The 13,253-nt window shown below is 43.2% G+C and overlaps 1 protein-coding gene across 2 annotated transcripts in view; it reads right to left on the bottom strand.

The window, feature by feature from the left end:
- The window catches only part of LOC141076150 (lethal(3)malignant brain tumor-like protein 4), a 140,311-nt gene that overhangs the window by 114,492 nt on the left and 12,566 nt on the right, over positions 1-13,253 (bottom strand). For both annotated transcript variants that reach the window (XM_073563494.1, XM_073563485.1), the window contains exons 5-7: positions 4,441-4,612; positions 3,351-3,405; positions 1,922-2,004 (exon numbers count right to left, since the gene is read on the bottom strand). In XM_073563494.1, the coding sequence (XP_073419595.1) occupies positions 1,922-2,004; positions 3,351-3,405; positions 4,441-4,612 (310 nt within the window). The remainder of the gene's footprint in view (positions 1-1,921; positions 2,005-3,350; positions 3,406-4,440; positions 4,613-13,253) is intronic.

The following is a 13,253-nucleotide window of genomic DNA, read 5'->3' as shown; positions in this document are numbered from 1 at the left end:
AGGCTCTCTCCTCGCTGTCTATTGTATCTAGTTTTAAATATTTGGGCATTCCCATATCTAACAATAGTACGCTTGATTTACAGCTTAATGTCCACCCGTTGCTGGAGCTAGTTAAAGATAAATTTGCGTCTTGGAATAAGTTACCATTAACCTGATTAAAATGATATTACTCCCTAAATTTAGCTACTCCCTACAGCATAGTGCGGTAGTGGTGCCCAGGTCCTTTTTTGTTAATATTAATTCCCTGGTCACGTCCTTTATTTGGGGGAAAACTAGGCCCAAACTTAAACTGTCCACTTTACAAAGACCAAAGAAGGGAGGTGGGACGGCGTTGCCAGATTTTTTCCTATACTATTTAGCTGGGCAGGCTAAAGCTTTAAGTAAATGGATGCCGGGTAATTGTCTCCCCAATTCTGAAAGCCACTTGCTTCACGCTGCACAAGCGGATTGCCCATTAGGTTTCCTTGAGTTGGAAAAAACTAATGTTCCACGTCTGTTACCCCTGCTCCGGCTGGCACGATTAATATGGAGACAAATCAAGAATGTAATAGGGTTTAAAGATTTTATAGCTGAAATGTCCCTGTGGAGTAATGACTATTTTCCAGAGCTACTGAATCACCCATCCGCCGTTTTTTGGACTCAGTGTGGCGTTTCTTCTATGGGAGACTTATATGACCAGGGGACCTTGAAGTCTTTTGAACAATTACAGGTCACACATGATATTCCGAGATCTCAGTTTTTTCGCTATCTGCAGCGGAGATCGGCTCTTCAATCACATATGAAGGATAGGGGTGTGGGCCATACTATTTCATCTTTACCTCTGATAGGAATTCTTAACTCGCAGGGTCCCCAAGGTCTCATATCCTCTTTGTACACATACATGCTGTCAGTAGGGGCAGAATCAGCCATAAGCTCTATTAAGAAGTGGAAACGACTCATCCCCGATACGCAAAGAGGAGTGGGAGGAGATTCTGGAGTCTCCAATTGGAGTATCACCATCTATTAATAGAATGATACAATTGTATATAATAAATCAATCATATTTGACTCCGATGCAGCTTTTTAGGATGGGTCGGCTTCAATCATCAGAATGTATGCGATGTCACTCGTCAGATGCTGATTTTATTCATATGGTGTGGCAGTGTCCCACTATCCTACATTACTGGAAAGAGGTGACTACACTACTGACATCCCTGGTGCAGGCCCCTGTCCCTCTAGAGCCATTGGTCTGCTTGTTTGGTGTATGGGAGGAGATTTGGGATCGCTATACTGGGGTCTTCTTGCGCGAGACGCTGTTTATGGCGCGGAAGGTGCTGGCATTACGGTGGATGGGGGGCTCATGTCCTTCCCTTAGATTTTGGATCAAGTTGGTAAATTCGATTGTTCCATATGAGCGCAAGTTATACCAAAATAGGGGATGCCCGGGTAAATTTGAAAAGATCTGGGAGAGGTGGAATTCCTCTCATCTTACTTTGCAAGGCTGAGGCATCACATGCGACATAATACGATATAGGAGACCAGGCAGCGGAAATAGTAGATACTAGATGATGTAGTGATAGTTGTAGTTTAGGAATTTTAGTTAGGTTTTACTGCTGCGTGATATGACAAGGTTTGTGAAATTGGATTGATATACATGCTGGAAAATTCATAAGCAGTTATCCTGTACATATGCTTGGAAGGAAATGTACATATTACCTTGTTTATCTATAAGAGTGTGCAATTTCTTTGTATTATATTTTACAATGGACGGAAACATGTGTGCTATGTATAATGCCTGTTATCATAAGCCATTGTGTATGTTGTACACTCTTTGTGTCCTGAGGTTCAATAAACTAACTTAAAAAAAAAAAATGACACAATCCATTAATGACTTGTAATTTAAGAGCTGTTCCAAATAACAATGCGTTCTTGCCCAAAATACCTCTTTAAAGAGCTTCAGTGGCGCAGCTGGCATCTTCTCCTCTTCCAGGTATGAAACCCAGTTCCAAAGCTGCTTCTTCTGTGCTGTATTAATCAAAAGTAGTACAAACAAATGAAAATCATACCATTACATGAATAATGTGGGACATCAGGAAACAATGCAACCATAGGAATAAAAAACACCCTGAGCTCCCAAACGCTTTGCCTACATCATGCTGCTGTCAGATGCTCTTATTTCCAACTGCAGGTTGGAGAAGTACCTATAGGCTCATGGTGTAGATGTTCACTTGGAATCCTTTCCCCTCTTACAAAATGTTACCCAAACTCTTGGGTTTAAAAACTTTTTATATCCTATGAGTAATGGAAGGAAATTTGGTTTTCTTTGAGAGTTACAAACAGGAGGTTGAAGAGTTCTTTGCAACCATGGACACAATTAGGCTATATTCATATAGAATTTTTTAAGGACTTTTTTTGGAGTGAATCTGCTCTAAAAACAGGGGGGGGGGGGGGGGGGGGAGAAAGGACAACTGAAAGACTTGTTATTCAATATTAATCCGTTTTGCTGTTCAAGTGTTCAGTTTTTTTTAGTGTTTTTTTTTTGTTTGTTTTTTTAAATCTTTTGGGAAAAAAAAACCTCATTTTTTTTTCTTGATATGACATGTCAAATGAAAAAGCTGAAAGAAAAAAAAAAAACTACCCCAAAAAGGAGGAATTCAGAAGCAGTTAGTGGTAGAAAAACTTGTCACATTTGAACACAACTTTTTTCTTCAAAAACTATCTTTGCCTCTTGGGGTATCCTAGATTAGATTATACAAGGCTCCTATGCAGTTTTTTGACTGGTCCTGTTTATGTCATTATGGTATGAAATACAGAGAACCAATCTCAACTTTAAAAAATACTTCAAACTCATGTGATTCACTGTATAAATAGTGCTACATCAGTGGTTGCCCCTAAGTGAAAAGGTGAGGGGTCTATGGCTTAGGGTGCTTTTACACTGCATTCTGGCACCCGTTCGTTGGGCTCGCAAAACGGGATTCTGGCGTATGCATAGACGGGGCCGTAGTCTATAATGGTGCCAACAGAGTGAACATGTACTCTGTCGTGAATCATTTTCAGACGTGTAAGCCTACTGCAGGCAGACATCCACACATAGTAGATTACGCCTGGTTGTCCATCTTCAGTAGGCGTACACGTCCAAAAGTGACACATCACACAGCACACGTTTGTTTTGTTGACACCATTATAGTCTATGGCCCCCATCAGTGCATACGGCAGAATCCCATTTGGCGGCGGTTTGGATGTAAGCCCTGATGGGATTACTGAAAGGGTGTCTGCATGCAGTGTGAATCACCCATACTTGCTCCTACATAACTACTTTACTTATGATAGCCTTGAAAAGCAAGCTTATTTTTCTATAAATGTTCATCTACCTGCTTTTATGTGCTTGGCAGTTTTTCCTCTCTTCTGGTGTCCTCTGAATTTTTCCTAAATGGATAAAAATGTATCTTAAAACAAAATCAGGCCTGGAGCCCAGAAACATCAGGAAATTGGATGAACAAGGATAGAGAAGCTGACGCATACTTCTAGTGGCTTACTTTAAAATTAGGCTAGGCCTGTAAGGAACAGGCAATTTCTCAAAGCAGTAAGTGTGACTTGTCTAATTGTAATGTACTGTAATGTAAGACAGCAGACTTGAAGAAATAGTGACTGGCGAGCGGGCTTCAATACCACAGTGGGCAAGTATAAGACCAGGTTTACAAGCTGAGGTACTCTGAATCCAGACAGAGAACAAGAACGCAGTGGTGCGGTTATTTCCATTTAGTTTGAGACCACCACAGCCAACGTTATAGATGCAGCAATATCCAAAAGGTAACCAACCCTTCTTACAATGAAAAAAAAAAAAAGCAAAATCTCAAGAAGTAAACTGTTAGGGTAGGGTAGCCTGTCAGCCTTCTTGGGCTTTCAGTCAATGGACGTCTGGGGCTTTACACATTGGTGACATGACTTGTAAAACATATTATAAGTGTGCCAGCAATCTATTAAAAGACTAAATTCTGCATTAAACCCCAGAAACTGTGGTCGGTGTATGCAGTGGTCAATAATGCTTGTCCTGGCTAGGAGAGCTTGGTCCTGTTTCTAAACTAAGCCAGCCATTTGCTTTCCTGCAATGTTCTGTCTCACCGCTTTATTACGGCATTGCAGAATGTTTTACATGCCTTTCAATATCAATGTTTTATTTATAGCTGATTTACCTCAATCTTTACAAGAGCTGAAAATAGTTTTAGAGAAAATCAAGAGAAATTTGTTTTCCCCGAAGTGCTGACTACACTGATATAAAAGTGCGGAAGATATTGTTTTATCTAAACCCCCCAGTGATCAGGTCTTTTTGCTGCAGGTGGTAATAACTACAACCAGTAGGCAACCAAGTGTAATATAGAGGATCTGATGAGACAATCACTTCTAAAGGCAGAACTGAAGATTTCCTGAGGAGACATCGTCTGAAGGCATTTTGCTCTTTACCTCATCATCATCAATTACATCTTCGTCGTCACCTGAATCCATCAACAGTTTTCTCTTCTTTCGCAATCTCTGCGGACGCTCGTTCTCCGTGCTGGGTACAGGACCTGTGGACCCAGCGGGCGGTGTAGGTGGAGAGGATTGCTCTTCTAAAGAGGAGCCCACTTTTGTTTCCCTAAGAAAATGAGAGATGGCCATATATTATAGAAAATTCCTGGATTTTACCCTATACTTACGGCAGAACAATGGGCGAGTCTGCTCGTTCAGCCTGTATCTCCTAGTCACCACTAGGTGAGGCCACTTCTGTCAGAGATGGCCGCACTACAGCTCTCACAATGAAATATTTAGGAGAACATATCTATGATGCCAGAAGTGTCTAGAATGGGTAGAATCAGAGTAAAGATCATTTACCGCTACAAAAAATTACCAGTAAATGCGCACACACAGTAATTCCCTAAAGAATTCCAGTCAATATGGTCGCCATTGCAGCTCTCATCCAGATTTTTATGACATAAATCAGCATCTTTATGCAGCGATAAGAGAGCAGGGTATAAATCACAACATAACTAGGCATACTGCTATGTCTTCTACAATTGGGAAATGATTACTGGAGCCTTAGGGCGCAATCAGTTTTTCTCATATAAGTGCTATTCATGGTTGTCACAAAGAGCACTCGTACCTATGATAATCTACAGGGTAGTTCATATGTCTGATTTTTTTAGACCAAGTGGTCTGGACAAAAGCTCTGCGATTTGTCCATTCCTGATCCATCATTCGGCTCAATCTCACCAATACAAGTCTATGTATTCAAGTAGAAAAAAAAAAAAAAATCAAGATGGTATTCGGATGCCATCCCTGTGGTGTCCGTTTTTCACAAACGGATAGGAAACGCTTGAGAAACCTCCATCAATTTTTTTCTTCCATTCGAGAAAAACCTGATAAAACTCTGGTCACACTGTGGTGGTAAAAACTGACAATGACCAAGCTCTGATCAAAAAAACTGATGTAATGCAGACTGATTATTTTGCATACAGGAAAACCACTGAAGTCTGAATGATCCCCAAGTCTCTCAGCCTTCTTTGTTGGAAACATATGTCCTGGATGTACACTTTCCATGGAAGGCTATGATGGATGCCGCAGTACTGGCATATAATGACATGCCCCTAAAGAATTCCATTGTTAAAATTAAAATGCATACTGCATGAGAGTTTTTTGTGGTGGCCCTTTAGAAAACTGCAGCGAAAGATAAAGGAAAGAATGCCTGCGGTCACTGGCCCAGTGGAGGCTAAAAGGACATTTGTCATCGTGCAAATCAGGCTACATGGGCATATCTGGCACATCGTGCTTCCCAGTGATCACGCTGAATGTAGCAGTGTCGGGGCACATTGCATATTGCTCCTCATGTTTTCTGGAATCAGGCACTGGGCACTAATAGCCTAGGACCACAATGAAAAATTGAAATTTGTAGTCACCGTAACAAAGTAAAATACATGATTCTGAAAAAACGTTACGTCAGCATTTACATGTAGGCAAATTTGAGATATTGTAATGTAACATTAGCCATACTTATTAGATGCTCAGAGGTTAGGCTGGCATTCATCTAATGTGTAAAGTGTCCAAATTCTTCTCCAACGGCAGATGTTGGGGTGAGAGGGATCAGGCATGTTGGTTTTCACCAGTATAGTCAGGTACACGTCAGAGGCTACACCATCGAAAAGTGGATCTATAATTGCAGCAAAATTGCATACGATATACGGTGTGTACCGAACCCCAGTCGGTGGCTGCCCTTCTGCCTTTTATGGTGCTCCCATACACACATGGGAAAGAAACATGTGTAATTGCAATTATTTAATTATATATACACACACACACACACACATATTATATATACACACACATTATATATATATATATATATATATATATATATATATATATATATATACATACATACATACATACACAGTACAGACCAAAAGTTTGGACACACCTTCTCATTCAAAGCGTTTTCTTTATTTTCATGACTATGAAAATTATAGATTCACTCTGAAGGCATCAAAGCTATGAATTAACACATGTGGAATTATATAATTAACAAAAAAGTGTGAAACAACTGAAAGTATGTCTTAGAGTGTGCAAAGCAGTAATCAAAGCAAAAGGAGGCTACTTTGAAGAACCCAGAATATAAGACATATTTTCAGTTGCTTCACACTTTTTGTTATATAATTCCACATGTGTTAATTCATAGCTTTGATGCCTTCAGAGTGAATCTACAATTTTCATGGTCATGAAAATAAAGAAGTCTTTGAACGAGAAGGTGTGTCCAAACTTTTGGTCTGTAATATATATATATATATATATATATATATATATATATATATATATATATATATATATATATATATATATATATATATATATATATATATATATATATATATATATATACACAGTGCCTACAAGTAGTATTCAACCCCCTGCAGATTTAGCAGGTTTGATAAGATGCAAATAAGTTAGAGCCTTCAAACTTCACACAAGAGCAGGATTTATTAACAGATGCATAAATCTTACAAACCAAAAAGTTATGTTGCTCAGTTAAATTTTAATAAATTTTAAACATAAAAGTGTGGGTCAATTATTATTCAACCCCTAGGTTTAATATTTTGTGGAATAACCCTTGTTTGCAATTACAGCTAATAATCGTCTTTTATAAGACCTGATCAGGCCGGCACAGGTCTCTGGAGTTATCTTGGCCCACTCCTCCATGCAGATCTTCTCCAAGTTATCTAGGTTCTTTGGGTGTCTCATGTGGACTTTAATCTTGAGCTCCTTCCGCAAGTTTTCAATTGGGTTAAGGTCAGGAGACTGACTAGCCCACTCCAACACCTTGATTTTTTGCCTCTTGAACCAGGCCTTGGTTTTGTTGGCTGTGTGCTTTGGGTCGTTGTCTTGTTGGAAGATGAAATGACGACCCATCTTAAGATCCTTGATGGAGGAGCGGAGGTTCTTGGCCAAAATCTCCAGGTAGGCCGTGCTATCCATCTTCCCATGGATGCGGACCAGATGGCCAGGCCCCTTGGCTGAGAAACAGCCCCACAGCATGATGCTGCCACCACCATGCTTGACTGTAGGGATGGTATTCTTGGGGTCGTATGCAGTGCCATCCAGTCTCCAAATGTCACGTGTGTGGTTGGCACCAAAGATCTCGATCTTGGTCTCATCAGACCAGAGAACCTTGAACCAGTCTGTCTCAGAGTCCTCCAAGTGATCATGAGCAAACTGTAGACGAGCCTTGACATGACGCTTTGAAAGTAAAGGTACCTTACGGGCTCGTCTGGAACGGAGACCATTGCGGTGGAGTACGTTACTTATGGTATTGACTGAAACCAATGTCCCCACTGCCATGAGATCTTCCCGGAGCTCCTTCCTTGTTGTCCTTGGGTTAGCCTTGACTCTTCGGACAAGCCTGGCCTCGGCACGAGAGGAAACTTTCAAAGGCTGTCCAGGCCGTGGAAGGCTAACAGTAGTTCCATAAGCCTTCCACTTCCGGATGATGCTCCCAACAGTGGAGACAGGTAGGCCCAACTCCTTGGAAAGGGTTTTGTACCCCTTGCCAGCCTTGTGACCCTCCACGATCTTGTCTCTGATGGCCTTGGAATGCTCCTTTGTCTTTCCCATGTTGACCATGTATGAGTGCTGTTCACAAGGTCTTAAATAGTCAGAAAAGGCTGGAAAAAGAGATAATTAATCCAAACATGTGAAGCTCATTGTTCTTTGTGCCTGAAATACTTCTTAATACTTTAGGGGAACCAAACAGAATTCTGGTGGTTTGAGGGGTTGAATAATAAATGACCCTCTGAATAAACTTTTCACAATTTAAAAAAAAATTAAACAAAGAAATAACATTCTTTTTTGCTGCAGTGCATTTCACACTTCCAGGCTGATCTACAGTCCAAATGTCACAATGCCAAGTTAATTCCGAATGTGTAAACCTGCTAAATCTGCAGGGGGTTGAATACTACTTGTAGGCACTGTATATATATATTATATATATATATATATATATATATATATATATATATATATATATATATATATATATATATATATATATATATAATTTTTTTAGTTTTCATTGTATTTCGTAGCTGCTATTTAGCTATTTAGGGGACTTGATCCAGTGATCATACAGTATTGCGGTAAACCACGTAGCGCTTAGGCTACTTTCACATATCCGGTGTGTGGGGTCCGGCGTCGTGCGGCGAAAAGCCGGGCCGCCGGATCCGGCCTGCAACCGTGACACCGGATGTGTGTGCGGCGAGACGATACGGCTCGGACATTATTAAAGGAGCCGCAGGACGAGGTGGACAGAGGCAGCCAATGAGACAGCTGCTGAAAGGGAGGTGAGGAGAGGAGAGGGGGGTGGAGAGAGAGAGACATGGGGGGTTAACACTTAGTGTCCAGGCAAGAGAATCTCTCTCTCTTGCCAGGCACTTGTGGGGTTAACCCCACAGAGAGATCTCTCTCTCTCACCCAGACACTGAGTGTTAACCCCACAAGTGCCCGGCGAGAGATCTCTCACAAGTGTCCGGGTGACAGAGAGAGATCTCTCTCTCGCCGGGCACTTGTGGGGTTAACATTCACAGAGTCCGGGCATGCGCTGTGGAAAAAGCCGGTCCGGCGCTGACAAAAAACGTTGCAGGGAACGTTTTTTGCAGATGCCGGACGGCTAATTTATGCCGTGTCCGGCAACAACCGGACACGACGCATAACCATCCGGCACGATGCGGCGCCCATGAAAGCTTATGGGACAAAACCGGATCCGGTGCTGGATCCGGTTATTAAAAATTTTGCCGCATCGTGCCGGATGACAAAAACCGGATGTGAAAGAGGCCTTAAAACGCTGCACTCCTCAGGCTACGCACTGTAAATGCCACTGTCAGAGACTGACTGATAGCATGGGCGAAGCTCAGCTCCACTCAGAGCGGTTAGAGACAGACAATGAGGGAAAAAGACAGCCATCATTTGCCAGCAAGAAAGCGGGCTCAGTTTCTGAGACCCAAAATACAGTATGTCATATGTCGGAAAGGGGTTAATGGTTACTTTTTCTTAAGTTCTGATTATTAGATTCAGCGTACGGACTTTCATTTTTATGTTATTAGCCAAGTTAATAAAAATAAATTGTCCTGCCTTGTGTGTATATGTGACTTATTGGAAAACTGGAAATTTATATTACAGAAAAAAAAAAAAATAATTGCACATATTTAGATGCAGGAGAAAGCCACGCATTCAGTAACATCACAAGATACTTTAGAGAACATTGACAAACATGCCAAGATGACTGGATCATCAGCTATGTGCCTGCAGGTAATGTAAGGAGCACTGGGGTTACTCAGGAAAAATACAATATTTTGTTACATTCTCAGACTGCTTAAAAAATAGCGAACACCCAAAGATCCTGTCCACACTGGTCTGCGTTTCTTAGTCCTGTCCTCAAAACACATGAAAGCCAGCTACTGGCCAAAGGCATTTGCCGCATGTTGAGGACTGGACTGGGAAGCACAGCAGGGACTGTGTAGGCCTTAGAAAAGACCAGCAAACAATGAGGTGGCAGCAGTCATGTGGCATACATACGCCTGGTAACATGGCCCTAAGTGAGGACCTACTGTAGGTGTAGCTGCAGGCAGGAGTGTACACGTCTGCAATGGGGCCCCTCAGAGTGCACAGTGCTCCCTAACACAGGGCCCCGCCCACTCATGATCGTTCTGGTACTCAGAGCTGGGGAGGCTGTTATGCTTCCTGAATGACAAGCCCCAATGCTGAGTGTTCACCTGTAGGGTAATGGGGCCCGGGCAGCGGAGCAAGAGCAGGACCTTCAGTGTGTCTTCTGCTCTCTCCACTGTTCCCTTCCCCGCAGCATCATGTTTAGACCTGTTTCACATTTCCGTTTTTTGACGTCAGTCAAAATCCACTTTTACAAAAAAACAGATCCGCCCTTTTTTGGCAGATCCGTTTTTCCCCCCATAGACTTACATTAGCAGCGGATTTTGACTGACGGTCGTCCGTCGCATCCGTTTTTTTCAGAATTTTAGCGGCTCCCGGGCGGAGGAGACGGACTCTGAAATGTTTTTTCAGAGCGATGGTCCGCTATTTTGTATTGCGCATGCCCGGCAGATTTGCTCTGGCAGAGATTTTAACCCTTAATAGCATTCTGGAAAAGCCGTGAAAACAAAAAAGTCTCTCTCTCTCTCCCAATAGTAACACAGTTCTAGCATTGTTATAGCCACATGCTGAACACTTGAAAACAAAGACAGATCAGACCGGTAGAGTTGACAGACCAGAACAATTAGACAATTTGCTCATTCCTAGTGCTGAGATAGTTAAGCTTTTGTTAACTCCTTATATCAATAGCTATAGCGCTTACCGAATATCTGCATCGGGAACAGGGATACCTGGAGAGCTCCCGATAATCAGCTGTTTGGCGCCGCAGCTGCATGTGTCACGGCTGTGAGACAGTCACAACACACGCATGGAGAGCCTGCTTGTTTCCACTCTCTGTAAAATCTGGCCACACCTTCTCTTCCTCGCCAGTGAAAGTTCTACTTGCGGGTTCTTTGGAGTTGCTGTGCTGAGTTGGAGATCGTTGTTGCATACTATTTTGGGGTGTATGCTTTCCTCATTGTATTATTCCCACTCGGTTGGTATATTCCTAACCGTCCCTATACACCTCTCTACCTTTGGTGAGTGTTTTGTATGTTTCTTGCTTTCTGTTATTCCCGTTTGTCTTGCGTGTTAATACACTAGCATTTCTGTCTCAGGTCTGCAGGGGGAGGGGAAAGCTTAGGGAATAACAGGAGAACAATGGCCCTCATCTTTAGGGCGGTTTCACACATATTTCCAGTACCGGAGATATCAGTGTCCATGTGTATACTACGTGCGGCACGTGTGGCAAGCGTGTGCCGCATCAGTACCACACGGATACAGGGACGGCCACCGGTGAAGTAGCGCTACTGTGAGTGCTGTTCCCCCGCGGAAGGTGCTGAAGCCAGCTGTCATTCTCCCCTGCTTTTCCGGCGGCTGTCTGAGAGGGGAACGGGCACTGGGGAGTTCGTGGGTGAGTGTGGGCGCCCAGGGCTAGAAGACAGGGCTGGTGTCTGGCACCAGTTGAGAGGGGAGCACACAGCGGAGGATAACAGGAGCGCTCCAGCTGCAGGAGCTCTGAGCCGGGCTGCAGGAGCTCTGAGCCGGGCTCCTCCATCGCTGCTGTGGCACAATGCACAGTGGAGGCTTCCTCCGGGACACCTGTCAAACGGCAGAAATACCTGCAGGCTTCATGGTACCAGCAGCTGCATGCCATCTACCTGAAAGCCATAGGATACTCACAGCTAGCAGGACCGGAGGTTTCTGCCCATCAGCTGCCGCTCGTGTATGACAAACACCTGGCGCTGATGGGGTTAAAATCAGTCCTCCAAAGCCTGAACATGGCACCGCCTCTTCCTGCTCTGCAGCGAAGGCCAGGTGTCATAGTAACAGTGTGAGTATCCTGCTATGGCTGCGCTAGAAGATCGGAGGTGATTTTTGTGGTTGTCATAGTGTAGACAGGTAAGTGCTGAGGTAACTAGAATGGAGGTGCTGCAGTGAGGTCCTCAGAAAATCCGCTCCGATGTAGTCACCTCAACACTGACATGTAGTCCCGCAGACAGGGGCAGAGCCATGCGCGGACTCGCTGAGCTCTGTGCCGGGAATTCCTCAAAGAAATCTCCAGGCTGCAGACCAGGGGAGAATGCCAGCCAGCTTCAGCACCTGCCGCCGGGGGAACAGCAGCTTACAGTAGCACTACTTCCCAGGCGACCGTCCGTGCACACGGAAGACAGTGTGCACTGTTCTCCGTGTGCACGTGTGTGGCACGTTTTGAGGCCCTTGTGTCTGGGTGAAAACGGACATGTCTGCGTGTTTTGCACCCGGACACACGGTCCGTGAAAACACGCTGACATCTGCATAGAGCCATTCATTTGAATGGGTCTGCATGCGTCAGTGTCTCCGGTAAGTGAGAAAATTGTCACCACACGTACCGGAGACACTGATGTGTGAAAGGGGCCTTAGAGGTATATTTGGGAAGCAGGGATAGTTATGGCCCCAGTTCTAGGGACGGTGCAGGGCACCTTTCCCTAATCGTACAGTCACAGCATGACAAGTAGCTGTGGTATGATCAGACCATGTTCCTGCACGGTCAGACACGGCCATTACACAGTACACAGCAGGAGCACATTTATAAGATTATCTCAGCACAGGAACATTTTATTTAATCACATCCAATTGTGGAAGTTATTATTATTCCAAGATCTATTGATTAAAGTGTACTTTGTTTGTGGGGCTTAAAGCAATGTAAGCAGGGCCAAGTAGTCAAAGGCACCTTTCCTCCTACAGTACTGCCAGATAGCTCAGGCAAAACTGTCAGAGGACGAGTGATCTGGCCTATGCATTTCCACCAGTGGTGCTGAAAGCACCTTATTTGCTATGAAAAGAAAGAATGTTTCCCTCATTATTATCCAGCGTTTTTTCAAACTATAGGTATGGCTATTCTTAGATAAATTCCCCAACAAAGGCTTCCTAAGAACTTTTCTACACATTGTGTTTTTTATATTATAATTATGTGTGCATTTACTATTCTTTGTATAAATTTTAGATTTTTACTTATCTTGCACTATGCACCTTATTTGAAATGGGATTGAACTGAATCAATGAACCTATGAAACTACATATATTGTGTGACTGTTCTGTGCATATGTATGAACCACTTATCCTTCAAGAAGATT

The sequence above is a fragment of the Dendrobates tinctorius genome, unplaced genomic scaffold (assembly GCF_039654945.1).
Source record: "Dendrobates tinctorius isolate UK_male_01 unplaced genomic scaffold, ASM3965494v1 ptg000015l, whole genome shotgun sequence".
NCBI lineage: Eukaryota > Metazoa > Chordata > Amphibia > Anura > Dendrobatidae > Dendrobates > Dendrobates tinctorius.
Note: the sequence above shows the minus strand (reverse complement) of the source record. Positions and strands in the feature narration are given on the sequence as shown.